The sequence below is a fragment of the Vicia villosa genome, linkage group LG6 (genome assembly GCF_029867415.1).
Source record: "Vicia villosa cultivar HV-30 ecotype Madison, WI linkage group LG6, Vvil1.0, whole genome shotgun sequence".
NCBI classification, from domain to species: Eukaryota; Viridiplantae; Streptophyta; class Magnoliopsida; order Fabales; family Fabaceae; genus Vicia; species Vicia villosa.
In genome coordinates, this window is record NC_081185.1 from 112,385,691 (window position 1) to 112,412,745 (window position 27,055).

The window sequence follows — 27,055 nt, forward strand, 5'->3', positions numbered from 1 at the left end:
TTTGTACAGAACACTAAAATACCCTGTAATTAATCCTCAATGGAGTCATCTCCCAGAGTCAATAATATTAATTAATCAATCAAAAAGCCTCAAGCTTGGGCCTCATACAAGCCAGCTAAATTCAAATCTTTTATACAGTAGATAGACATAGCTTATCTCTATAGAGAGATATTTTTACTACTCTACCACATTCAAACAAACAAACATTTCAATTTCAATTTCAATCAAAGTCTCCCATTTAGGACTCTGAAAGACATGCTCTGGCACATCCCCAGACTTGTACACTTTCCCTAATTTGGACGAGCATCTTTCTTTCATTTAAGAGGCATCTGACTGGCATACTTGCACACACACACAAGTAAGGTCCCCCTCTTGAATGAAATGAATTCAGTTATTCTGTCACACTTTCAAAATGTTTGTGGTAGAATAGTACAAATACCTCTCTGTAGAGATGATTTCATGTCTCTTTACTGTAAACAGAGATTTAATTCCAAGCTTCAACCTTGAGCTTCAAGCAAGGCACAAAAACAATTAATTTCCCTAGTTAGTTCCCCGAACTACATTAAGCTCTGACTTCCACTAGGGATATGTAGGCATGAGGTTCACAAGGAATCTCAGCGAGCTAATAAAATACCAAAAATAGTCAGTCTGTCTATCTGTCTGTCTCTTTAAATCAATTCAATTCCTTCTCCTAACACAAAGGAGAAACTTTCCCAATCATTAGCAGCAAACACAATCACAATGACACAGAGAAGGTTCCTGTAGAGTACTACAGATATGTAGGGTGTTTAAACACTTCCCTATGTGTAACCGACCTCCCGGACTCCAGAATTTCTAGTCTAGGTGTAAATCCCCACACTTAGCAAACTCCTAGGGTTTAGTTGAGATCTTTTTTCCCCTTTCCTACTCGTAGGACAAATAAGAAAGTTCGTGTGATATCGTAGGAAGAACTGAAATAAAATTCATCCCACCACGGGCGCATTCTCCTTCCAAATTTCGCGTGAAGGGTCTAGCGTGCCGTCCTCCCAAGTGAAACGGGGAGGTAAAAGAAAACGACACCACAGCCTGGTAATAGAATGAGCTCCCACATCTCCTCTCCGTTGGGCTCGGAGCCTTGTTAATTCTTCTTCAAGTCGAGCAGACTTAGCCCTCTCTTCCGCTAGCTGTTTATCTGAATCCCGCTTCTGCCTCTTGAGGCTACTCTCTGATCTTTGTAACTGTAGACACTCCTGTTGTTTGTGATGCAAATCTTCCTTTAGCAACTCATAAGGACGCCTCTGGACACTTGCCTGACTTTAGCTTGCACCTTCGACTTGCTTGAGCTGGTGCATCAACCTCATCTTTGCATCTCTTTCTTCAAAGAATTTCAAGTTGGTCTCCTGTTCCCTTTCATGCAACCTGTAATTGGTAACCAAAGCATCCTTGTAAAGTTCTGTTGGCACAAATTCAGATAGAATCAAAGGAGGTTGCTTTTGAAGTGGTGCAACCCTATCATATGGCAGCAACAAGTTTCCGACCCGTTTTACAATCCATTCAACATACGGTGTCAAGGCAAGTGATTCTTTCTTCCCTAAATGGGCTCCATTATGCTTACGGATCTTCTTCCAAGCCACAATGATCTCTTTCAACTTTTCTGGATCTGACCCCTTCTCAAAATAGACTGTCTCCGCTATCAAGTGATCTGCCGGCTTGTCTTTCAATGTATACCCCAACTGACGCAAGGATACCACGGGATTGTAATTGATGCAACCTCTAGTACCAACCAAAGGAACATTATCGAACTTACCGCACCCAACAATCACTTCAGAAACGTTAATTCGATACTTTGGCCACTGGATGTCATAAGAGGTAAGTGACATAATCCTGTGGGTCCACTTAAGTGTCTCCCTTGTCTTCACAAAAGGTCCTTTGCTGGGCAACAAAGAGAGGAACCAGATGAACAACAATTGAAGGCAACAAGTGATAGCACCGCCACGTTTCTCATATCGGGAATGAACAGCATAGTAAGTATCAGCCAACAAAGTAGGAATAGGATTCTTTCCCATGAAGATGTGAACCGCGGCCGAGTCTACAAAATTGGGAACATTCGGAAACATCACAATCCCGTAAATAGCCACAGCAAGCAATGCATTGTACGTGTTCCAATTCTTTTTCTCAAATTCCTCTTTAGATTTTCTCACCAAGAACTTCAAAGAGAACCCCGAGACACCTCCATTCGACTTCCAATTATCAGATACTTCTTTTATGCTCAAATAAAGAGCAGCAGCGATCAACTTAAAATTCACTTCTTTAGGAATGTCGATGAATGGCACTTCACCTTTTATCTTGAGATTAAGAATGATAGAGTATTCTTCCAATGTCGGAGCTAACTGGTAATTCTGGAACGTGAAACACCTCATTTCCGGATCATAGAATTGCATCAATGTTTGCAAAACAGGCGTCTCAACCGCGGTTTCCAACAGAGTCAAAATATTCCCATAATCATCCGTGAAACTCTTTAAACAGAAAGCGGTCATTAATGAACTCAAACCCTCTAAGGCGGTCAACGGCTCTCGGAAGAAACTGTAGGTATGCGTATTTCTCTTTGCTTCCTTGACAGTATCAATGGGAGTGTCCATCTTCAACTTGAATGAACTCCTGAATGTCCCTGAAAAACATGACATGCAAATGCTTATTATACATATCTTTTTTTTTTGCGTTTCTTTTGGAAATAAATATGCTATGATGCAACGTGGTGGGGCTTGTTGCCGCCCACCAGGCATTCTGGACTGCCGGTAACACACACAATACAAAGCCAAAGGTTCGGCCCCCAAATGGTATACCACACGGAACACGAAATATCAATCCACGGAACCAAAGCCCATAGTCAATAACACACTGGAATAGAACACATATTACCACCCGAACAAGAACCATATTACCCCACGAACAAGAACCAATAGTACACTCGAACGAGAACAGCGGTAACCCACGAACGAGAACAGCGGTAACCCACGAACAAGAACAGCGGTAACCCACGAACAAGAACAGCGGTCACCAACAATGTACCTTTTATATAATCATTGATTCCCGCCCCACTCAAGGGTAAAATCTAGGCCAAGGTAAGGTCATGAAACGCAGTATACGGTCCGCCCGAAGGTAAGCATCATCACAGCGCGTAAGCGGGTGACGATAATACGTCCGTTTGAAACCACTACTCTGCTCGTGGTCACATAATCCATCCCGAGACGTACACCTCGAGACAAACCATGCTCCCACTCTATCCTAGGGTTCCTATGGTTCACACATAGCCTGGGTATTGGGCCTTTTACCTCTTGAAACACCCACCCAACAGACAGAGATCCAGACAGTCCAGAATATGATGCAGAAAAGTAAAAGCGCACATAGAATGCAATGCAAACAGGTAAATATGCAAAGCAGTAAAAACACCCAAAGATAAACACACAAGCGCTAGGATCGACTCGCTGAGTCCGGACCAGCAACAGGTCAAGACGTCCCCAGCAGAGTCGCCAGTTGTCGCTACCGCGAAAATTAACAAAGTCGCCACTAACATATTTATCCTGAAAAGGAAGGGAATGCCAGCAAACCACAAAACAAAACAACGGTCTCACGACCAGAGAAAAAGGGTAACGGAGTCGGTTACGCGAGGGGAAGGTATTAGCACCCCTCGCGCCCATCGTACTCGATGGTATCCACGCCTGTGTCTAAATCTATGGGTGTGTAAGAAAATCTACGCTAATCTGGACTAAAATGAATGCAGAATGTAGGGAAAAGAAAGGATTATGCTCGCACGGGCCCTACCCCGCTGCCTACGTATCTGTTTTGCAGAATCAGAGCTACCGTAGCTCGGCTAACTAATTTCTGTTTGTTTTATGTTTTTTAGGTGAACGAGTTACATTCACACTCCGCTGCTCGACCTTTGGAGACTTATGCTTGGGAATGGAGCGGAAATAACAAGCTCTTAAGAAAAGAAGATCAAAGAGTGTGGTTTGTGTTTTAAAGAATGCATGAGGAAGACCTAAGCTAAGGGGGGAAAGCTTGCTATCTAATGTTATCATACAAAGGGTACAAGTCTAAGCTAACAACCTACGAGAAAAAGGGGAAGCACACAATAATATCACACAAACGAGCATCCGCTCGTAAAGCAAACAAAACCAACGGTACTGACCGAGTGGTAGAAAAGTGGTCCCGCCATAGCCAAGGGGAGCAGCTCAACCCAAGTCAACCAAGCATTAGACCTCGTGAAAATGATCGGGCCATAGACAAGAGGGCGGACCCCTCTCAGCAACCAAGCCGTCACGGATCGTAAAGGAAAACGGTGCGTGCGTACACCGAGCATCAACGTCGAGCAACGCGAGCTATAGGAAAGGCGGGGGTCCGGCTACATGAACCCTTTTCCTGACATACTCGATAACAAGATCTTGTGCTGGTTCAGAAGCAAGCGACGCGAGGCGTGCGCATAATGAACAAACTCGATGAGACTAGGCGGGGGTTGATTGCTAACCCTTTCCGCGTGCCTTCCATGAGGACTTAACGGAGTGCCATATAGGACTTATTACACCGTGACTACCTGCCGCAAAGCACAAATATAAACACACCAACAAAAACAGAGCCTCTTTCGAGGGCTTGGCCAGATGCATGTCTAGGTCATACTTCTCATGTTAAAGGATGATGCGAGAAAGCGATAAAGTGCGAGAGAAATAAAATGAAACGGAATCAATACCAAACGGATGATGACCCGTAAACTAAAGCGAAGCAAAGCGAAGAAACTAGAACCCCGCGAGCGAGCTAGCAAAGCAAAAGCAAATAGTCAGCACACCGATTAGCCATAAAGCGCACAAATGTCGACTCGCATGTCGAGCATAATCACGATACACCTGCAAGAGTAACAAGCAAACCAAACAAGCAGATATAAAGCAATAAGATTGTGTCTCCAAGTCGAGAGCACGATACGAGTCAATGAGATATAATCGTATTCCGCAAGTGAAGCGGAACACTCAAGCAATGAGTATCAATCGGTTACCTTCCAAATACATTGCACACTAGCACACAAGTTAGAGATAACAAACATCACAATCGGGATTGCGTTATTATTGCAAAGCGAAAGGAAACGGACGAGTAACATGAATATGAAATGGATAATAAAACCTCCAAGGGAAATCAGACATAAATGGTATACAAATTAACGAGAAACAAGCATTTAACTAGATAGTACACCTCTCAAGCTTTCCAACGGTATAAGGAACGTGCAAAAAGAATCTAGAAGCGAAAAGTTATGCGAGAGAGAAGTTAAAGAAGAAAAGGACCAAAAACAAGCAAGGGAACCGGTTCCCCTATATAGGAACCCGGGTTCCAGCACAAAAACATACATAGGAACCGGTTCCCCCAAACTGGGAACCGGGTTCCAGGGCATTCTGCCCAAGTCACGAACCAGCAAAACATAGCAGGAACCGGTTCCCCCAAACTGGGAACCGGGTTCCAGGGCATTATGCCCAAACCAAAACAAGACACCACATAGCAGGAACCGGTTCTCCCAAACTGGGAACCGGGTTCCAGAGCACTCTGCCAAATTCCAACACGCTTTAGATTGAGCGGGAACCGGTTCCTCCATTTTGGGAACCGAGTTCCACTGCAGGAAAACCAAATTTTGTCATTTTTAAAGGCTTGGAAGCCATTCCCACTCAACCTAAACCAATACCAATTCGCAAGCAACATGAACAAAGTCAAAACACAACCGAAACACAATGAAACACTCATGGAGGCAAGACACGATATCAAGGCACCACTTGATCACACACTAAGAAATATGCAAACTGAAAATCAAATATGCAAACCGAATATCAAATATGCAAACCGAATATCAATGCGAAGCAAGACATTTGCAATAAGAAGGCAATCACTAGAACTTCAAAGCGACAAAGCCAAACATATATCGGTTTCAATGATTAAGCACAAATGACACATATTGGCAAAAGATAGACATGAATCCACAAGTCAATTAGGCCAAACAACCACAAGCCAATCAAAGTGCGACGCGTAGAGCCAAACCACAACTCCAACATCATCACCAACACTTACGTAATTGTAAAAAACATTGAACATTAACACATGCAATGGTAATCAAACTATGACAATATCTCAAGTAACGATTTAAGCATCTACCAAAACAAATACCAAGCAAGAAAATTCAACACGTGCATTGACACAAACACCTTGAGTACATCACAAGCCACACATATTAATACCAACGATCACATCAATATGACACCAACGGCAAGAATTAACACATGTGAAGATGATCAATTATGACAAATATACTCAAGTCATAACCTAAGCATTAAACTAGGCAATTACCAAGCAAAAATTATACACAAGCATTTATACAAACACCTAGAGTGTGTCGCAAGCCACATGCATGAATGTTAACAATATTGCACACATAATCACCAACAAACCATGGATTCAAACACAAATAGCGTAATTCATCATCAATGTGCATCAATTATACGGAACGAACAATAATTCTAGCCACAATTCATATGAACACGATTAACAATACGCAAATTCATCAATCAATCATCATTACACATCCATTAAAACAAGATCAAGAAGTAGATCTACATTCGAATTCATATAATGATCATCAATTAAGCACTTAATTCATGATTAGAAAGCTTACCGAACGAAGATCTAAGTCGACGCGTGAACACGAACACGACTCGTACGCGAACACGAAACGAAGCCGAAAAGCGAATCCCAAGGAGAGTGAGAGAGAGGCGCGCGAGCTAGGGAGAGAGGAGAAGAAGAAATTCGAACTCCGAGCTTTGATTCTCAATCCATGTCGTTCTTGATCTTCGAGAAAATTGATGAATATTGATGAAAGTTTTATGTGATATGTGGTTTTGATCTATGAGAATTGAGAGAGAATTGAGAGAAAGTGTTTGTGAAATATTGGTGAATTGAAATTATGAGAGTCCCCCCTGATTTGTGAAGAGCAAAATGTTTATATATTGTCGACGCGAAATGTCCAAATTGCCCTCGGTGCGTCTTATTCTGGCTCGTTTTTAAGGAAACTCGGTTCGGCTCTGAATTCCGGAACGAAACCAATGCCACTGTGAAGATGACCAAATTTGTGATCCGTCGCCGCGAGAATCGTCTCAATCCGATAAGCGATGAAGAAAATACGCCCGTTTGAACGACGAGAAACGTCGATTCATCTGGCGCGACTGTGCAGAATTTTGTGAGTACCGCTCAAAGAACTCGATAAAACTCCAACTTCGGCTACGAATCTGAACAAGCATGTGAGACGAAGAATCGAAGCTAACGAAATTTCTAAGATAATGCCGCCGGAATGGACCTCATACGATAAGAATCGAAGAAGTTATGAATTTTTGAACTCGGCGCGACATACTCGAAAACACACTTTTTACCGAAACAACGCGACGATCCTTAAAATTCTGGGAATTTTCAGTGCATAATTGGCCTTCGGTCCGAACATATGAAATCTTGGTAATGATGATACGAATCTCCAGTTAAATTTTCAAGCAAATCCGACGAGCAGATTAGGAGATACGAATTTTCTGAGATCCGAAACCCTACATTCAGCACTATTTTTCACTGCGAAACCTCAAATAATTTGCATATTTGACAACCTTCCTCAAAGAATTGGCTTCCAAGCCGAACACGAAAGTTGTAGATATCGTTGAAACAGCGAAGACAACGCGGGAACTTAGCTCATATCACCTTTCACATGGTATTTATGAATTTTATCGTATTTCCACTATTTTAAACCATTCTTCACACCTTACTTCCTTAGCACCTCAAGAACTCTTTATTATTTTTCTTCAATTTTTGAATGCCGAAATAAACGTCATCATTAACTTATAGCTCAAATAAAGAGGGAAAATTTTGGGGTGCAACAATATGACATTTAATGAGATGATAATGTTATTATGATTTTGGTAGATGATTGTAGTATGAGATATGATCATTGAAATATGCTTGAGAATTTATTTTCCGTTGCGATATGCATATTGATGAAACATAAAATTTTCAAATTATGTTATAAATATAATTAGGTGCACGTTTGTACGTTTTTCTTTGGTTTTCATTGTTATGGAAACAGCATGTGATGCCCATTTATTATATGCATGTTATATTACTCTGTGAACGTATTCTATTATTTGAGGTTAGAAAAGAGGTGCTACAGCGAGGACATCCTGGAACCATGGCTCGGTAGGCAGCACGAGAGAGGCAATCTTTCGGCCGTGGTTGTAGAACTTCTGGGGATCCCTATCCTGAAATTTTCCAAAAAAACGTTGTTAATAATAAGCAAAGTTATAAATAATTAATCAGAAACCGAGGACAAAAAAGTAATAAGTAATAAGTCTAAGAAGTTTTACATCTCCGTCTCAGATATGTCTGGCTGGATGATCTGCATACCCTGTCAACAAGGATAAATCTAAAGGACCCCTGGGTAAACGACAGGCGCCTCAGCCGCATCAGTCTCCTCGTGCAAATCAGGAGGTGGCACCAGAGATCTAGCACCCTTCTCCGGTGGTGGCATAGGAGTAGAAGAAGTGTTCCGGCAACTTCTGCAGGCAGAGGGCGTCTGTGAGGAACCCTCGCCATCATTCCGAGGCCTCCAGGATGAGAGAGTAGATGTGGAAGGCCCCTTTGCTAGAACAGATGTAACATGTACCTCTGTTGGAACGGGGGTATTAGGTGCATCTGCTGAAACGACAGATCCATCCGTTACTTATGACAAGACCTGCATTAATTTGTGCATGTCGCACAGAGGCATGCTGTGAAATCCACCAAGATATAATGTGGTCTGGATGGTAGGCCATAATGTCTGCATTGTATTACAAATAAAATTGAGTTAGATGCAATTTAGTTATGAAAAAGAAAAGAAAAAAACAAATTTACTTTCGTACGTACAAATACGGAAATCTTCTGTAGATGTATCTACGGAACAAGCTTACATTTCAAAAAACTGGGTTTGGTCTATAGTTGCATCTACCGAACTACCTAATGTTTCATTTTTTTTCATAGATGCACCTACAGAACGTTCTGAAACTCCAAGGACGCAATAATGACGTTTGTCACTGTTCCAAAGGCTTAAAAAACCCCATTTTACCGGCTTGATCGTACGTTTTACACATCCAAAAATACCTAAAATTGTCTCTAAACTATGTTTCTAAAAATATTCAATCATTTTTACGGAGATACATCTACGACAGCAGAATTTTTTTTCGACAACGCGTATAATGCATAAGAGAACCAAGGAGTGGGGTTAGAGTTTCTCTTTAAAACTAGTTTTTAAAGAATAAATAAAACTTAGTCATATTTTAAGTAGGGTTTAATGGACAAGCAATTCGTCATGTCATTAAAAAAAAAAATTAAAAGTGTGATGGAATTGGATACATGGTTGTGATTGGTTGACAGTGTAAAACTATTTTACACTGTCAGTGCATCACCCCTTTTCTCTTTTAAGTAAATGCCGCCTTAATTATTAAAAAATTCTAATTTTTTCTAATAATTATAAAAATTTATTCAATACATTTTTTTAAATTTTTGGTAATATCCTAAAAATATATATATATATATATATATACATATATATATATATATATATATATATATATATATATATATATATATATATATATATATATATATATATATATTAAATAAGCTTTATTATTTTTCTTTAACTCTATCCTAAATTCAACCTATTTTTTAGTTGAGTTAATTAAGTACGAGCGACTTAGATTCAAATCCGTGATTAAAATTGTTGATACAAATGAACAAAAGTTCCAACAAGTAGTAAACCATAGAAGAGAAACTTACATTAAAAAAATTGGAACTAAACTTTCAACAAAATCCTTGGCATCCTTCCAAAATACATGATCGCTAGTGCTATTATCGGTAATAGTTCTACTTACAATAACTTTTGTCCGCTGTACTCTATTATGTCTCCAATTATAGAGAATTGCTTGGTTTTCTTCATTGCTTTTAAGTACTAGTGTATCACCATCTTCAGATAGAAGCAACGGCACCAATTCAAAATAATTCTTTCTCCAATCAACACTAAAGTCATGATCTATTTGAAGCTGCTGATAACTAATTTTAAGGAATTGAAACCAAGAATCCTCAACCCCAAATTTCTTCATCTTCCATATAACAAAATCAGTTTCTCTATAAGAATAACAAAAACAAAGACAGCCCCCTAATAGACCAACCATTGGCTCTCTAGGTGGTACTTCATCAAAACCATGTGGCACTGGATACAGATTGTATGTCTCGGTTTCCAAATCAAGAGAAACAATAACAAACTGTTCAACTGTAATATCCTTATGGTAATAGCCATCCAATTAAGAGTGCCACATAAATACATGCTACCATATATACTAAGATCGCCAAAGTCCAAATTATGAGGAATGACAGGAAAACTTTCAATATTTCTCCAAACATGGCTACCCAAATTAAGAACTCTCACCTCGGTCGTCCCTTCATAACGACAAACACGAGACGTCACAACTTTATAAATACCTGTTGAATTATCACAACCAAATGCAAAACCAAATTCTTGAGATGGAGAATTACTAAAATCATTAAAATACCCAAAAGTTTGAGACGTTGTCCTGGTGGCTGGATTCCAAACATGGAGCCAATAGTTATCATCCTGATTGCCGTTCCAACTATCAAGAAAGCATCCAGCCAAAAGAATTAGTCCATTGCATGAACCAACTATATCAGAGCATCGTTTGTCTCTCACATGATAGTAAGGATCGTCAAAAAGGGTAAATGAAGGGTTGTCAAGTAAACTGCGTATAGGGTATGGAACAACACTGTGCTCACATTCCTCGTCACTACCATATAAGGAATCTTCGGGGACATGTTTTACGCGATGCGTGATTAGTGTGAAGAGTGGATTTTGTGTCGCTGATCTCTTAAGATGCAATTTCACAAAATCGGGATGGGAAGTAAGTGTTTTCCAATACTTACTGAGACATCTGAATCGAAGAAGAGATTTGACGGGTAGAAAGGAAAATATCTCGGTGATGAAATCGTCCGGGAGGACCACAGGCGACGGAGATGCAGCTGATTGAATATTCTTATTTGCAATGAACGTAGAAATGTGGTTGAAACCTAAATAATTTATAATGAATAAGAGAAATGCCGTTAGGTAAATAATGCAACATCGGTTTTCTCCCTAACTTTCTTCATTTCCGGCCACCCCTAAACCTTTCTGAACCCAAATACATATAGTAGTATAAACAAGGATATAATGGGAAATTATGCTGCAGTTAATTCACTATCCACTTTTATTCCCTTTAGACGCTTCCATTTCTTTTCACATTAACTATTTCATTGGCTTAAATGCAGGTTTTACTCTCACAATTTTCAATTGTTTAATTTTGGCCTTCCATTTCCTCTCCCAAATTTGCTTCCTTATGCATTTAAAAGTTTTTAATAACATGAAGACTAAATTTTGTTTATGCGGCATTTAAAAAGTTAAATCACACCGTAGTTGTGGCAAAAAAAATATATAAAATGGCTGATGTGAAAAAAAATTTTCTTAACGTAAAAAATAGTGACATATGAATGTCACGATGCAAAAAAAAATAGTATTAAGCTTTATAATAATTATTTACCAATAACTTTTTTTATCAATTTTTCTTTTTCAAATACAAAAGTAAATTGATTTTTTGTTTTGTTTTTTCTTTTCTAATTTTTTTCTCTTACAATTTAATTCTTCATCTCTTTTACCTACAGGATTCAAAGGACGTAACTTATAATACACATTATCTCTTGACTGACAAAAAAAAATTGTAGTAAAACAATATAGGTTACTTCGCCTTCAAAGAGCACTTGATTAGATGCTCGGGATTTAATAAAGCAATGGTTAGGATGAAATTTAAGATAGACCATATTTTTTTAAGAGAACTTGGAAACAGATATTAAGTTTCGACTTTCGAGTAATGAAGGAAAAAAAAAAGCAAGTCATTGAGTTTTAATAAATGATTTGACATAAGAGTAGAAGCAAACTAAGAACATCCTATTGACTTGGCCACTAGACATTGTCTATTACCAATTATAACTTGTTTGGTCCTACACTTGATGCAATACTTTATAAATGCAAGTTGTGAGATGTTATATGATGAGAAGCGCCTTAGTATGCAAACCAAACTTGTGCTTCTAGATCGTGAGGTATTTGCAGTTGCTAATGGTGTGCTATGTAGGTTGTCCAACTAGCCTGTGATACTTTGTTGGGTCTTGCAAAGAGGTGCCATAAGTTGGATCTTGCAAAAGGGTGCATTGTAGTCGAGTGTCACAACTCATTGGAGTAGAAGCTGGTTTGCAATTGAGTAAGCCAGTGTTGGAGAGCGGATCAAGCGTGTATTTCCTCTGACAAATGTTTATATCAGAGTCATTCCTGGCTACTTCAAGTCCTAAAAAAAATACTTCAATGTGCCGCCAAGGTTCTTAATTTTGAATTGATGATGCGGAATGAATTTTGTGTTATTAATTATGTGTATATTATAGCGTGCAATCAGAAGATCACCAACATATATTAAAATGCATGTAAGGGAATCATGAGAGTGCTGAATAAATAAAGAATGATCAGAAGAGCATTGCTTGAAATTATGTTTGAGTAAAATTGTAGATAACTTGTCAAACCATTGTTGACTGGATTGTTTTAAACCATAGATAAATTTGAGAAGTTTACATGTTTGATTTGGAAAGGTGCATGTTATACCTTTAGGTAAAGTCATGTACACTTCCTCATCAAAATCACCATGTTAAAAGATATTATGCACATCCAATTGGTGTAAATATAAAGTCAAAGAAGAGGCAAGGGCAAGAAGTAACGGGTAACCTTACATATGTGAGTTTCGCAGCAGGTGAAAAAGTGTCAAGAAAATCAATACCTTGGATTTGTTTGAAATCTTGAGCAACTAACCTTGCTTTATACCGTTCTATGGTACCATCAGAGTCGAATTTAGTTTTGTATAACCACTTACATCCTATGGCTGTCTTGCCAGGAAGAAGAGTGGTGAAAGACCATGTGTTATTATCTGTTAAGGCTTGAATTTCAGTTTCCATGGCTTTGACCAATTAGGGTCAACACTAGCTTGATTTTAGGAAAGATGATCACAAGCAATATTGACAGCAGAAATAAAAGAATGGTATGCAAGTGAAAGATGATTATGTGAAATATATTTTGAAATGTCGGATGGAGTTATGAGATGCATGACATACAAAATCTTTTAAATAAGTAGGAGCATTTTTATGTCTAGTAGATTTTCTGATGGTAGAAATATCAGGGGAACCGTCAATATCAGAATTGTGTGTAAATTTAGGTTGTTGGGCAGGCATGCTGGTGAGAGGAGTGAAGGGTAATGTGTTGTGGTCAGGTGTGTTATTGTCGTTGGCAGATGAATTTATGAGGTTAAGATGATAAAAAAGAAAAGGATTGTTAGATTGGTTTGTGGTAAGGTTAGGTGCACCATTAGGGTGAGTAGGAGGATGAGGAGTATAAGGAAAGATGTGTTCATGAAAAATGCAATTCTTTGATTGAGGTAAAAATAGATCTGGTGTTAAGATTGAATAGCAGGTATCTTTTAATTCCCATGGTAAAACCTAAGAATAAGCATTTGGTACTTCTAAGGTCTAATTTGTCTCTTTTGTGTAATAAAAATAGAGGCATATGCAAGACAACCAAAGGTTTTGAGGGTGTCATAAGATGGAGGTGTTTTGAAGAGAAGCTCATAATATTACAGATGATTTCTTTTCTACACGAGGAAATGCTGGGAAATCGATCTTGACAAAAGATAGTTTCATGCTGTTTTCATTAATGAATATGTTTTCCTTTTGCGTATCAATTATAGCAATATTGGTTCTGACCCCAGGTGGAGCAGTAGCCCGCCTGGTGATAGCTCCAGTCAGTTTGTTTCTTGGTTGCTTTCTAATTGCTATGCCGGCGATATCTCCTACACGTGAGAACACCACTATTCTTTCCATCCCTATGTATTCAATTGTGTTGCTCATGATTGTTTATTTAATTTTTGTGACGTACGATCCATTGAAGATAATGAAATTCAGATACAACAACTCAAGAACTCAACCCGCGGCAGACCGAACCGCTGTACCCCGAGTTTCGACAATATAATTTCATTACAGATTTGAAATTTCCACTACATTGTGAACCGGTGTATTAACTATTTTATCTGTATCTCAAGTTTTATTGAATGTATGTTTTTTTTTTCATGTGATTGATTGTTATAATATATATAATATTTATAAAAGTCATGGTTAGCATATTTTTCATGTGATTGATTTTATAATTTATATGCCACCTTTAGTTATATTTTTTTATAGGTGCACTACAACATTTCTCCTCTTCGACAGCAAATAAATTTTGTTTTCAAAACTGTGAAAAGTATTGTCTAAAAGAATGCGAGACGTTTTTCAACCAATGTTGTTTATTGTTTAAAACTACTTTTTTCTTCCCACTTTGGCTACGCTCTCCTAAAACGTGGTCTAACAATAGAAAATTTGTTGTCTAATCTACTAGTTGCAAGGGTTATTGTTTATTGTTTTTTTCATAGAATAAAGAAATAAAACAAGAATTTTCCCAAACATAAATTGAATGTTCCATAAAAGTTAGGTTATAAGATCTTCAAACATTAATTCAAATTAACACAGTAGACAAAAATATTCATATTACTTAGTATAGAAAGTTTAATACCTAAAAGTTTAGTTCACACAATAAACACAAGGAGTCTGGTTTTGGATGGTAGGACTACAAAGTCTATTGGTTAAAAAATTAGCATGACATAGGAAAAATGTATAAGGTATAATATATAAAAATGTATATGTGATCAATTGTTAAAGAAATTAAATCCAAGAGAGTCATCTATATTTGCTTAATTTTATTTGCTTTTATTTCATACTTAAATCTCTCTAATGTATCCAATATATTATTATAGATAATGATGTATCTAATGAATTTTCTTTCATGGTTTCAAATTATGGCTGCGGTTGTGGGTGTTGTTACGATGCGCAATGTGGCTATTCCAGTATGAATTTTTATAGGGAGGTGTTTGAAATACAATGTTGAAAAATACTTAATATTAAATTGTTTCATTTCATAAGAAGTAAATTGTAAATTGACTTTTAGGATTCTAATATTTTGTTTTTTTTGATAAAAATACTCGAAGAAACGTGATTGAAATTGTCTGATGTGGTTTTTAATTTAGCCGAAGGTGTAATTTTAAAATCACATTGCAATTGCGGTCCGATGTGGTTGCAGAGGCGACCGCAATTTAAAACCATAGTTTCTTTTAGTAAGCTCAAGATCAAACTCACTTTAACTTTTATATAAAAACAATTATGACTGCAGAAATCACCTAAGCACTTTAATTGAATTTTAACAAACAAAAGTGGCAAATTGAAATGTCATAAAATGAAAATGGATGAGAATTCATAAATTGCATCATAGTTAATTTTCAAAAGCAAAACATTATCTTTTGTGTAGCAGTGTTGTAGATTAACATTTAGCTAATAGAACCAATAATCTAGTTCCCCTGATTATGCCACGGAAGAAGAATGGATTACCAATAATCTAATTCCCCTGCTTGGAATAGCTTTTTCTTCACCCCCAACGTGCCTTTAAATGCCATTTCACCCTGAAAAGGAGCTTCTAGGCTACTGTGAATTTTCACCGTGACTTGAATTTTAACTTGTAGAACCATAAGTGCTTTTATAGACTTCCAAGAACCTCTTCAATATGGCGGAGCTGTTCTGCTCCGGCAACCGGTAATAAGTAGTTGAAAATCAAAACTGAAACCCAAACAAACACCAAAACCAACGAAACCAAAAACAACAAATTCAATGCCACACACTTTCCATGAAATAAACAAGAAATTGTGCTTTCCTATCTTCAAACATTAAACTATCAAGCTCATGAGAAAAAAAGGCAACAAAACTTGTCCACAATAATGTTATACCGTGCAACCATTATCTAGAACAGCTATTCGAACATCGTCATATAGTTATACTAATCATATTGATTTTCTCAATACTAGCAACATGCTCAATATACATTTAACCTAAGCCACAATTCACACCATCCATTATTCTAAAAAAAAACACGAATTCAAATAAGTAAATCATAAGAGAGGAACTTACTTTTAATTAACTGGAACCAAACTTTCAACATAGTCTTTGACACAATCCCAACCTAAATAATCTCTCGTTCTACTTGTAGTAATTTGTATTCGCTGAACTCTATTATCTCTCCAATTATAGAGAAATACTCGGGCATCTCGATTGCTTTTAAGCATAAGTGTATCACGATCTTCGAAAAGAAGCAACGGTTTCAATTGAAAATGATACTTCTTATAGTCACTAAAGGCATAATCTATTTCAAGATTTTGATAACTAATTTTAAGAAACTGGATCCAAGAATCTTGGACTCCAAATTTCTTCATCTGCCATATAACAAAATCAATTCCCTTAACAGAATAAGAAAAACAAAGGTAGCCACCTAACACACCAATGGTAGGTTCTGTAAGCGGCACTTCATCAAAACCACATGGCAAAGGATACTGATTGTACGTCTCAGTCTTCAAATCAAGAGAAACAATAACAAAATCTTCAACTGCAATATCCTTATTATTTGTGATATTCTTATTGGTAAGACTATGGTAGCGAATGTTGGAATGAATAGCCAGCCAGTTAACAGCGCCATTCAAATACACACCACTATAATCATATTTATTGATATAAAATCCACCATAGTCCAAATGAAGAGGAACAACGGGAAAACTTTCAATATTTCTCCAAACATCGTCATTGATACTAAATATTCTCACCTCAATTTTCAGTTGATTAATATAACGGGATGCCACCACTTTATAAGTGTTTGTTGAATCATCAAAACCAAACTCAAAGCGGAAACATTGATTTATAAAATCACAAAAATATCCAATTTTTTCAGATATTGTCTTGGTGGCTGGATTCCACAATCTAAACCAGTACTCTTTACGGGGACCCATGAAGGAACCACCAGCCAAAAGAATCAATCCATTACAGGAACCGACTGCATTAAAGCAGCCTTTGTTTTCCACATGATAGTAAGGATTGGCAAAAAGGGCGAATGAGGGACTATCCAATAAAGTACTTATGGTATATGGAACTACACTGGAACCCCGATCGTAGTCCTCGTCATAACCGTTGGGAGACTCTACGGGAATAATCTTCAAGCGAAGCATGATTAGCGCGAACATGGGATTTTGTGTTGCTGATCTCTTGAGGTGCAATTTGACGAAGGCAGAGTCGGAAATGAGAGTCCTCCAAGATTTACTGACACACTTAAATCGAAGAAGATATTTGACCGGAAGAAAAGAAAGTAATTCGGCGATGAGATCATCAGGAAGGATGATCGGCGACGGATTCATAGTAGACAGATTCAGTGGTTGAAGGTCGAAACCCTAAGAAACTAATCAAGAGGTAGATAAATATGAATCCTTACAAAACAAAACAAAACATAAAAAATAACCGGCAAGGAATGATTTACTGAGAAACGGTGCTAAAGCATATATTAATGGGTTTATTCAACAGTTAAAGGTGTGGAAACGCAACGTTTTCTAGTAATGGGAAATTGGGAATGCAATATAACTGCGGTTACGATGAAGTATTTATTTGTTTATTTATTAGGGTTTTGAAATATTTAAGGCCTTTATTATTGTGCTTTTATTTATAATTTTTTTAAACTACTTTTTAAATAAATTTTTAAAAATGATTTTTAAAATTAAAAGTAAAATAAACATCTCTTTGGGATTTATTTATTTATTTTTAATCAAGATATATTAATAATAGAATTAAAAGTTCTAGAACAAGATTATAAAAGGGCGAGACAAAACTCAAACAAAAAAAGAATTACACTCTGTAATACGGTGAACTGATTTTATTGAAAATGTCGCGGTAAGTAAGAGTCGCCACCGACTTTTATTTTATCCAATAAAAAAGGTTAAAAGAACAGAAAAAGACCTTTTAAAAGATTTTGAGTTCGGGGGGTAAGTTATACAAAAGGAAGGTGTTAGGCCCCCTTTGCATCCATGGTTATCCATGGGCTCTTAATGGCTTAGCTCACTTTGTTTTCAAAAATATTTGAATTGTTTGAAAAGTTTGAAGTGTCGTGTGTGAATAGTAAAAAGATTTTGTTAAGGACTTTAGCTTGTAAATAAGCGTAGCCTTGCTTTGAATTTATTTTGGAAAGAGAAGTGTGAAAAGCATTTCTGAAAGTTTGATTTGAATATGAGCAAGCAATTGAGAACTATCTACCCTAAGTTGTCTTTCTTGTTCATTAAGTCTTTCGGGCGAAAGGATCTATTCATACCATGAGAGGGCAGGAAGTCTTTCAAATGGATGTTTGAAGGGTCGTCGAGAATATCGTTTGCCATAAGACTGTCCCTACCATAAAGAGGGCAGGTAGTCTAAGGGAAGGATATAATAGTCATTTATCTTTTTAGGCATCAGGCGAGGATACCTTAGCAATTGGGACAATTATTCTTTATAAGGCAACCTCGAGTGAGTTTCAATAACTTTGAAGGCAACATGCAACATTGCTTTAGGTATCCTCGGAATCGAGGGACTTGACTATTTTTAGGCAACAACATTAAGGCAACAAGAAAACAACATAAGGCAACAGGCAACCAGAGAGATTACCCTAAAGGTGTGTGGGTGCACAATCATGTGGTTAACTTCGAGGACATTTATCTTGTAAATTAGTGACCTAGGTTCAGTTAATAGTCTCGCACTCCTTAAATTACTAACCATGGCAGAAAAATAAAGGCAGAATTAAAAGTTCCTACGTTATTACAATAAACACTTGCGGGCAGAAAAATAAAATAAAAGGACAAAGATTAAAAGGCGAAAAATAAACCCTAATTAAACTATTACATCCTGTGAGCAGTTACATAATATAGTAAAAATTTATTGAAAAACTAAAAGAAATAATTAAGTAGATAATGCAGCAGTAGTAATAAAATAAAGACAAGATAAAAATAATGAAGGCAAATAAATTAAAATAAAGGCAAATAAATTTAAAAAGGCATGCGACAATCATAGAACATGAGGTGTGGAGAGAAATCGCGTTTTGAAAGAAAATTCAATTTGATTACAAAAGGAGAACCCTAAACCCTAAAGGTTTATTAAGAGAACTTGTTGTGACCTAAAGAAGGTTTGAACGGGGTGCGTTAACGGACAACACCTACCTAAAATACCTAAGGCTACTAGGGTTTCTAAATTAATCAAGGCTAGTCAAACCCCTAAAATTAATCCTTGATTTTTTAACCTAATTAATTATTTTTATGAATCCTGATTTACTTTTATTAACCTAAATTAACCCTAATTATTTTTAAACCTAATTAATTTTAAACCTTATCAAATTAATTATTCTAAGCTAATAAAAAACTAAGTTTGTTTTTTAAAAAAAAGGTTTGGTTAATATGCAAAGGAGAAATCAATTTGATTTTAAAAAGGTTTTAGTTAAAATTAAAATTGAGAAAAAGAAATAGATAATAATAATAAAAAAACAAGAAAATAACTAAGGAAACCTGACTGTGATCTCATGTGGCGCATCTGATGGTGTATAGTGTGCACTCAGATTGGTAGGCGTCGGATTATCTTTGGAAAGGATCTAATGGTGGTGGTTGAAGGTGTATCGCAAACCTGCGTTGAAAGGGCGCACACGATCTGAAATCAAGAAAATTGTTAAAAAAAAGTGTGGATCCTAGGGATCGACCCCATGCCCTTTAAGTCACGCGAAAACCTTGCTTTCCTTCTGAACCATTGTCTTCATCTGTTAATAGAATACACGTCAAAATAACAAAAAAGAAAATAAACAATGCCAAACCCAGTGGTCAAACGTGGGACCCTCGTATTTACGCATGGGCCAATCAAATGGAGAGAGAGTGGCGTTGACTTGTTGAATGCCAAATCAGAGTTGGAGAGAGGGTGTGTGGATGATGAGAAACCAATAGCACTTCGCCAACGCACCGCCCCTGCAAGACCCAACGTCTGAAACCTGTGCAACCACCAAAACAGTTTTTTCCGGTTATCTTCTCAGGCGTATCGCGACGGCCAACCCTGCAAAAACAATCACAACACAAAAGAAAAACATCCAGATCCAATAATTGGACACTTGTGAGTCTCATGGTGAGGTTCTTTTCTCCTAAAAGCCCTTGTATCGTGACATTCGAACTCATAGTTCCTCACACCATAACAATGGCATAACCTCATCCTTACGTCAAACTTTGCAAAAAATAGTTCTAAAACATTCCAATCATCAACCTGAACATTAAGCTACGCGTCGAATTAATTTAAAGGGGATGCATGAAAAGTTTGAGATTGAGAAAATATCACCATCGAGTATGATCGAGGGAGGGCATTCCAATACTGTTCGAGCTTGCGTGATGATGTGGAATGACTCCAGGAAGCCTCAAGAGGATGATAGACTGCTTGGAATTAGCTAAAACTCGCTGGATACTGTTAAGCATCGTGCCCTAGTTTTGAATTCATAGCTGAAGGATTTAGGGTTGAATCTTTGAGAAAAAATCAATCAAATGAGTGACATGAATATTAGAAAAGATTATGTATAAAATCTTTCTATTCTTGAACATTATGCTATTCCATGCATTTTTCTTTTTAATCATGGCCATTGGATTGATTTAATTGGATCAAATATTTGGGAGAATTGATTCATAGAATTTTATCTCAACAAAACTTGATTTTGTTTTTAATTTTGAATTTAAATAAATAAAATCAAATATAAATGAAATAAAATTATGAAATAAATTTTATATGACCAATGGGCCTCCCTCAAGCTCAAAATCACGTGCAAAGTCCAAGTCTTAAGGCTCAAATGGTGCATTTCTGGCCTTGGCTTGTGAAAGACAAAATTGTAGAGAAATCAAGTTCCTTTAAAATGAGCTTTGGATGGAAAATTTATGATGTTCTATGTGAATGTTATGGCTGGTCAAAGTTCAGTTGACTTTCTCCTATGAAAACCTTAATTTAGAAACTTTTGAATTTGTTGATTTCTGGTCTTTCCTTGATGAACCATGATCAATTCTTGATCAAATGGTGAATCATACTTCAAAATAAGGATGTTGACAAAAAATTAGGAGTTTTGACTGTACTTTGACCACAGTTGACTTTTAGGTCAAATTAGTCGACTGTTGAACGTTTGGGCCATTGAGTGAGCAATCTTTTGAATCAGAGATTGAAACTTGGCATAAGGATCCTTTGAAGCATGTGAGAGACCATGAAGTCCACTTAAGGCATCAGAAGTTGATTTTTCTTTGAGAGAAACAAAACCCTATTTTTGGTCCTTATTGCTTAGGAGAGTGTGCATCCACTTAGATCTTGAGCTGTTGATACTTGGATGAGCTTGAGTATAAAAATGTGATGGAAAAATTTTGGGGTATGACACACTCTAAATACAACCTAAGATAAATAAAACGAAGGGGATTTGTTAAACTCGTAAAAGTTATAATTGGTATGGATAATTTTCCCTCCAATGCCAAACAAGCATCTCAATATTCCAAATGGTATCAAAGACATTATAAGAATCATTCCGAAAAATGATACCGTTCCCAAAGCTTCCAAATAGTCCAACAAGTTTCCAACCATATACTCCCTTCCGTACTGGATTTCACCTTGTTGAATTTGCAAAAACAATTCCATCTCAAAAAATTACTCATGATGCAATCAGACTCATAGTCAATAAACCCAATCCAACTAACCACTTCCTTCCAAATTATAGCGGAAACACCAAAAAAAAGTGATTCAACCATACCGCATAACACACAATCGATAATAGAAGGGAAAAAATACCTATAGTAATGAGAAAATCCCTTATTGGCATTCTATTGATGAAACATTTCCAACCAAAAGCCTTAATCTTGTGAGGAACCTCCAATTTCCAAATTAGAGAAAGAGCTTTGTCAAACTCCATCTCCGGTCCATAAGGAACATGGTATAAGTTCGATAGCGCATAACAACTCCTAACGGAAAAAACATTGTCGACTTCCGCCGACCAAAAAACCGCGCTGCTACCCGTGACATCGGGCTGGACAAGCCGCAAATACAGCCTAAGGCACTGCACTGTAGTACCAGCCACCAAACTGTTTTCGGTCGGGATGCCAAACTCACCCCACTCCCAAACACCATTGATCCAACCGCCTATTTCTGCCACAAACTTTAGCTCCGATAGATTAAACGCACCTGAAAATAAATCCATTGAACACTTATCATCCAACCAAATAGCATGCCAAAAGGCAGTGATGAAACCATTACCAATATAAAATCTACAATTGTTGACGAAAAAATTCTCCTTGTAGATATTCTCCAAAGAAAGAATGTCCATCCACCAAGAAGACTTAGAAATTCTCTTATTATTCCCAATAAAGGAAACAACATGTAAATTAATATCACCGTATCTAGCTTTCAAAATTTTGTACCATAAAACTTTCGAACCTCCTAAAATTCTCCATCTCTATTTGTGGAGAAGAGCAAATTAAAATTGTGAATCCTTCTCAATCTAATACCACCTTTCTCAATAGGAAGAAAAACATTCTTCCAACTTACCCAATGAATTTTTCTACCTTCCACCGATCCGCCCCAAAGAAAGTTACTTTGCAACCTCGTAATTTCATTTAAAACTTTCACGGGAGCCTTGTAAAAAGAAATCATGAAGATCAAAAGACTACAAAGCACCGACTTGAGAAGAGTTAATCTTCCCCCGAAATTTAACAAACGAGTCTTCTAATTCATAAGCCAAGACTTAATCTTATTAAAAATCAAACTCCAAGATGATATTCTTCTAGGATTAAATCCAATTGAAATACCAAGGAAAATGAAAAAAAAATTCTCTCTCCTACATGATAAATAGTTAGTAATAATGTCGGAGAAATTGTCGCTAACCTTGATGCCATTTATTTTTAAAAGTTGGTTTAAAGATGGAAAAAATAATAAAACTTATGTTTTTCAAATATTTATAAAAAATTTAATATTTTATTATCGAATGTTTTTTATGATTATATAAAAAGAGAAAAAAGAATATATACTGACAGTGTAAAATAATTTTAAACTGTCAACCAATCACGACAACGTTAAGTGTCAAATTACACTGTTATTTTTTAAAAAAGTTATGTGACATGGTTGATTGATGAATCCCAATTGAATGACAGTTTAAAATTATTTTACATTGTTAGTGCACTACCTTTAATCTCATATAAAAAACCCACGTATTTTAACCGTAAAATAAAACACCTCTAATAATAGAAAAAATTAAATTTTTATTCTATTATTAGAGGTTTAAGGTCAGACTTACTTCAAGATATTTGTGCTTTTTAAACATTTTATTTATTTAAATAGATCATATTTAATTAAAATGAAAGATATAAAATTAAAAAATAAATAAATAAAATCTTTAAACATCTTATTGGTCTATTATTATTTTTTTAGAAATGTGTTAAATTTTTACTTAGTCTTATTTTTTAAAACTCGACCTTCGAAATTTTCTTTTTAAAAAATAATTTTAAAGAGTGCTAAACTTTTACTCGTTAAAAAATGTATAATAAGATGACAATCCTGTGGTGTGGGAGAAAGTCTACAATTGGTTGGGAGATGAAGTGGAGTGTAACTTGGACGAGTTCAAGAGCTTCGGTTGCATTCAAGAAAAGGTGAAGAAACACAATATTAGAATTAAATTAAATTATATTTGGTTAGCTATAATTTGGTGTATTTGGTTGATGAGAAATGTTATTATCTTCGGGAACGCTACTTTTAGCTTTGAAACGATAATCTCCAACATTTTGTTTTACTCTTGGAGATGGTTAGGTGGTAGTGATTCTATTTCTAGGACCTCCTTTTATGATTGGTATAAATTACCTTTAAACTGTTTTAATTCTCTATAGAGTTTCTTTGTAAGGGTTGCACCCCTAGTGCGGTATCTTATAAAATTGCTTATTAAAAAAAAAGATAACAATCATGTTGTGTAAAGTTGTCTGGTTTTAGGATTTATGGTGTATTGTGAGAGGTTATGTCTATTGTATTTTTATTTTTGGATAAATTAGAGATTTCTTTCCTAATTCTGGAATGGAGTATATATACAAAATTTCTTAGGCTTGAACTAGAGGACTAGAAAGGTAGTTTCCCTGTCCGTTCGATAAAACAACGTGAGAAGACTTGACTTTTCCACAAATGGGGGATTTTTTTCCCCTTTGAATATTTTCTCCCACCGGTCACTAGCTATTTGAACACCATGTCAGTCATGTATGGTGAATGGATGGATCGACTTACGCATCCCAAGCCTAATTGGGTCACCCATCGCCTAATTCTGAGCGACCTCGTGCCTTATTTAGGGTGCTTGCCTAATGTTGTGACACTTGACTTGTATTCTACATTTATGGATCTTTTTTCTTATGGCTTAGTAAAATTATTTCAATACATAGTCCCTGAAGCACAAGGTCTTGGAAAAGGCACAATGAATCCAATTCATTTTTTGGTGAAGCAAAGTGAAATAGAGCACTGACAAAATGAAGAAGTGAGTGTGACCGAAAACCCTAAACACCAATGATGGTGATGTAGCAGAAATTGGAAGATAAAAAAATGTAAATGCACAAAAATATAGGATATAATTTTTATCATGACAAACTTGAATTTATATAGACTAAGATGTAGCTAGAGCAAAATTTGTAAAATGCTTGTTTATGAAAATATTTTTTATAATTGTTTCAGAATATATAATGGCTAAAAAATATGATATTTTTTATTTATGTTATTGTAGCTTAAAAATATATTCAGATGAACACTAAAAAATCCGGGATCAGTTGAATTTCAAGTATTCAACTTCACTAATAAAATGCGAAGACTTTCTTCACATTTTGTATTACACCCAAAAGACTAGCTAACTTGCCTTGCCAGCCGTTGGATTTCCTTAAACGAATTCAGCCTCCTCATATTAATGATGGATGACATTTATTTGGGTTGGCCTCTATACCTCTCTTTGAGTTAACATGAAACCTAATTATAACTTTGTAGAAATCTCAGCGATTGAATTTTAACAAAAAAAAATGGTAAATTGAAGTTCAGCAAAATGCAAATGGATGAGAATTCTTTAATTGCATCAAGTTAATTTTCAAAAGCAAAACAAAATATTAAAAACAAACATCTTTTCATTACTAATTGCCTCCAAGGCTTCAGACACAGCAGATCACATTCTCATTTGATCACTCACTCATTGCCCCGGATTGATTTGAATTTCAACATGTAAAACTATGAGCGCTTTTAGACTTCCAAGAACGTTGTCAATATGGAAGATTTGTTCCACTTTGACACCCTATAAGTTGTTGAATATCACCAACACCAAAGATTCAGAATTAGACGTAATCAATGTTTTAAGTAAAAGTATGCAAATTTTGGGCTGCATAGCTACCCCTGATATCTCAATTCTCAATACTCATGTTGTTCAACCTATGTTCAATCAAAACATAACAAAACACTTATTTTTCAGTGTTGATGTTATACAGTATGCAAAAAGAACAATTTTTCATCTAGTGTCCACATGAAATGTTGAAATAATTCCATTGCTCTAAAAGCAAGTTAATAGGATTTTTTTTTAATTTTAAAAGAGTGCTCAATTTCTAGGGGAGAAAAATGCATAACTGTCATATAGTTGTACCAATCATATTAATACAATTAACCTAAGCCACAACTCAAACCATCCATTATTATCAACCTATATAAATGAACACGAATTCAAACAAGCAAATCACAAGATTCAAACAAGAAAATCAGAAAAGAGGAACTTACTTTTAAGAAATTGGAACAAGGCTTTCTACATAATCTTTGACCGAATCCCAATATAATTTTTTTTGTGTAATCAAGGAATACTATTAAAGCGAGAACAAAGGGTTCCCGGACCTTTTTATACGATGAAACGGGAAAGAACCCAACAAAAAGATGAAATTACAAACCAATTACAAACTTAATAATTACGACATAAATAGTAAAGGGTCTTTACTAAATTCGTAAAAGTTAGAATTAGGGTAAGTAATATCACCGATGCAATTCCATTTCCACACCAAAAATTTAATACTTCAAACCATGTCATTGACATTCCACTCGTCGTTTCGAAAGCACACCCCATTCCGAATAAGCCAAATGGTTCAAGTTGTTGCAAGCCATATGACTCCCCTCTTTTTCTCCCTTAAATTCTTCCCTTTACAAAAAGAATACCAATCCCAAAAACACGAAAGACACTCCTCCTCCGAAACGTACGGTTTATCCACCCAAAGTGCTATTTCTTTCCAAATATACTTCACTATTTTGCACAAGAAAAAAGAATGTTTTCTATCTTCCAACTCAACCCCACAAAAAACACAATTTAGAGAGTTTAAAGGAAACACAATTCCTCTAACCTTCAATAGAACTTTCAAAGGAAGCCTGTTAACACAAAGTCTCCAACCAAAAGTCCTTATCTTGTAAGGAACCTCCGTCTTCCAAATTTTCTCCAAAGAGCAATCAAACTTATTTGGAGGACCATAAGGAGTACGAAAATAAGCATAAAAACCATAACAAGAAGCAACCGTAAATTCGCCTCCTTCATCTCCTTTCCACTCCACTAAGTCACGACCCACACCTCCCACCACAATCCCGCCTAAGAACACCTCCAAAGCATTAAAGACCATCCTATGCTCCAAAGACAAGGAAGAAAGATTTACACCTAAATCCCCCCACTTCCAAACCCCTTTCCTCCACCCACCCATACCGGCTACCGAAACTAGTTTCAAACTAGAAAGAGAAAATAACACCGGATATTTCTCCCTCAATGAAACGTCATCTGCCCACTTCACTTTCCAAAAAGGAGTGTTAAAACCATTTCCAATAACAAAGTTGCAATGAGCCACCATAGGATCTTTTAGAGAATTATAACCAACTTTGAGAATATCTTTCCACCAAGAAGAGTAAGAGG

General features: G+C 36.3%; 2 protein-coding genes and 1 pseudogene across 2 annotated transcripts; all 3 read right to left on the reverse strand.

Annotated features, from left to right (window-relative positions):
- Positions 1–1,295: 1,295 nt before the first annotated feature.
- LOC131614355 (uncharacterized) lies at positions 1,296–2,618 on the reverse strand. Its single transcript, XM_058885950.1, has one exon. It carries the CDS (start codon positions 2,616–2,618, stop codon positions 1,296–1,298), a length of 1,323 nt encoding a protein of 440 aa, XP_058741933.1.
- Positions 2,619–8,189: 5,571 nt separating this feature from the next.
- Positions 8,190–14,058, reverse strand: LOC131614356 (F-box protein At5g07610-like; annotated as a pseudogene).
- A 1,578-nt stretch (positions 14,059–15,636) lies between these two features.
- On the reverse strand, positions 15,637–17,507 carry LOC131612105 (F-box/kelch-repeat protein At3g23880-like). The gene has a single exon (XM_058883924.1). It carries the CDS (start codon positions 17,469–17,471, stop codon positions 16,203–16,205), a length of 1,269 nt encoding a protein of 422 aa, XP_058739907.1. The 5' UTR covers positions 17,472–17,507; the 3' UTR covers positions 15,637–16,202.
- Positions 17,508–27,055: the final 9,548 nt, after the last annotated feature.

Excerpts from the sequence above, each read along its gene's own strand:
- LOC131614355 (XM_058885950.1), bottom strand. The coding sequence starts at position 2,618 with ATGGACACTCCCATTGATACTGTCAAGGAAGCAAAGAGAAATACGCAT.
- LOC131612105 (XM_058883924.1), bottom strand. The coding sequence starts at position 17,471 with ATGAATCCGTCGCCGATCATCCTTCCTGATGATCTCATCGCCGAATTA.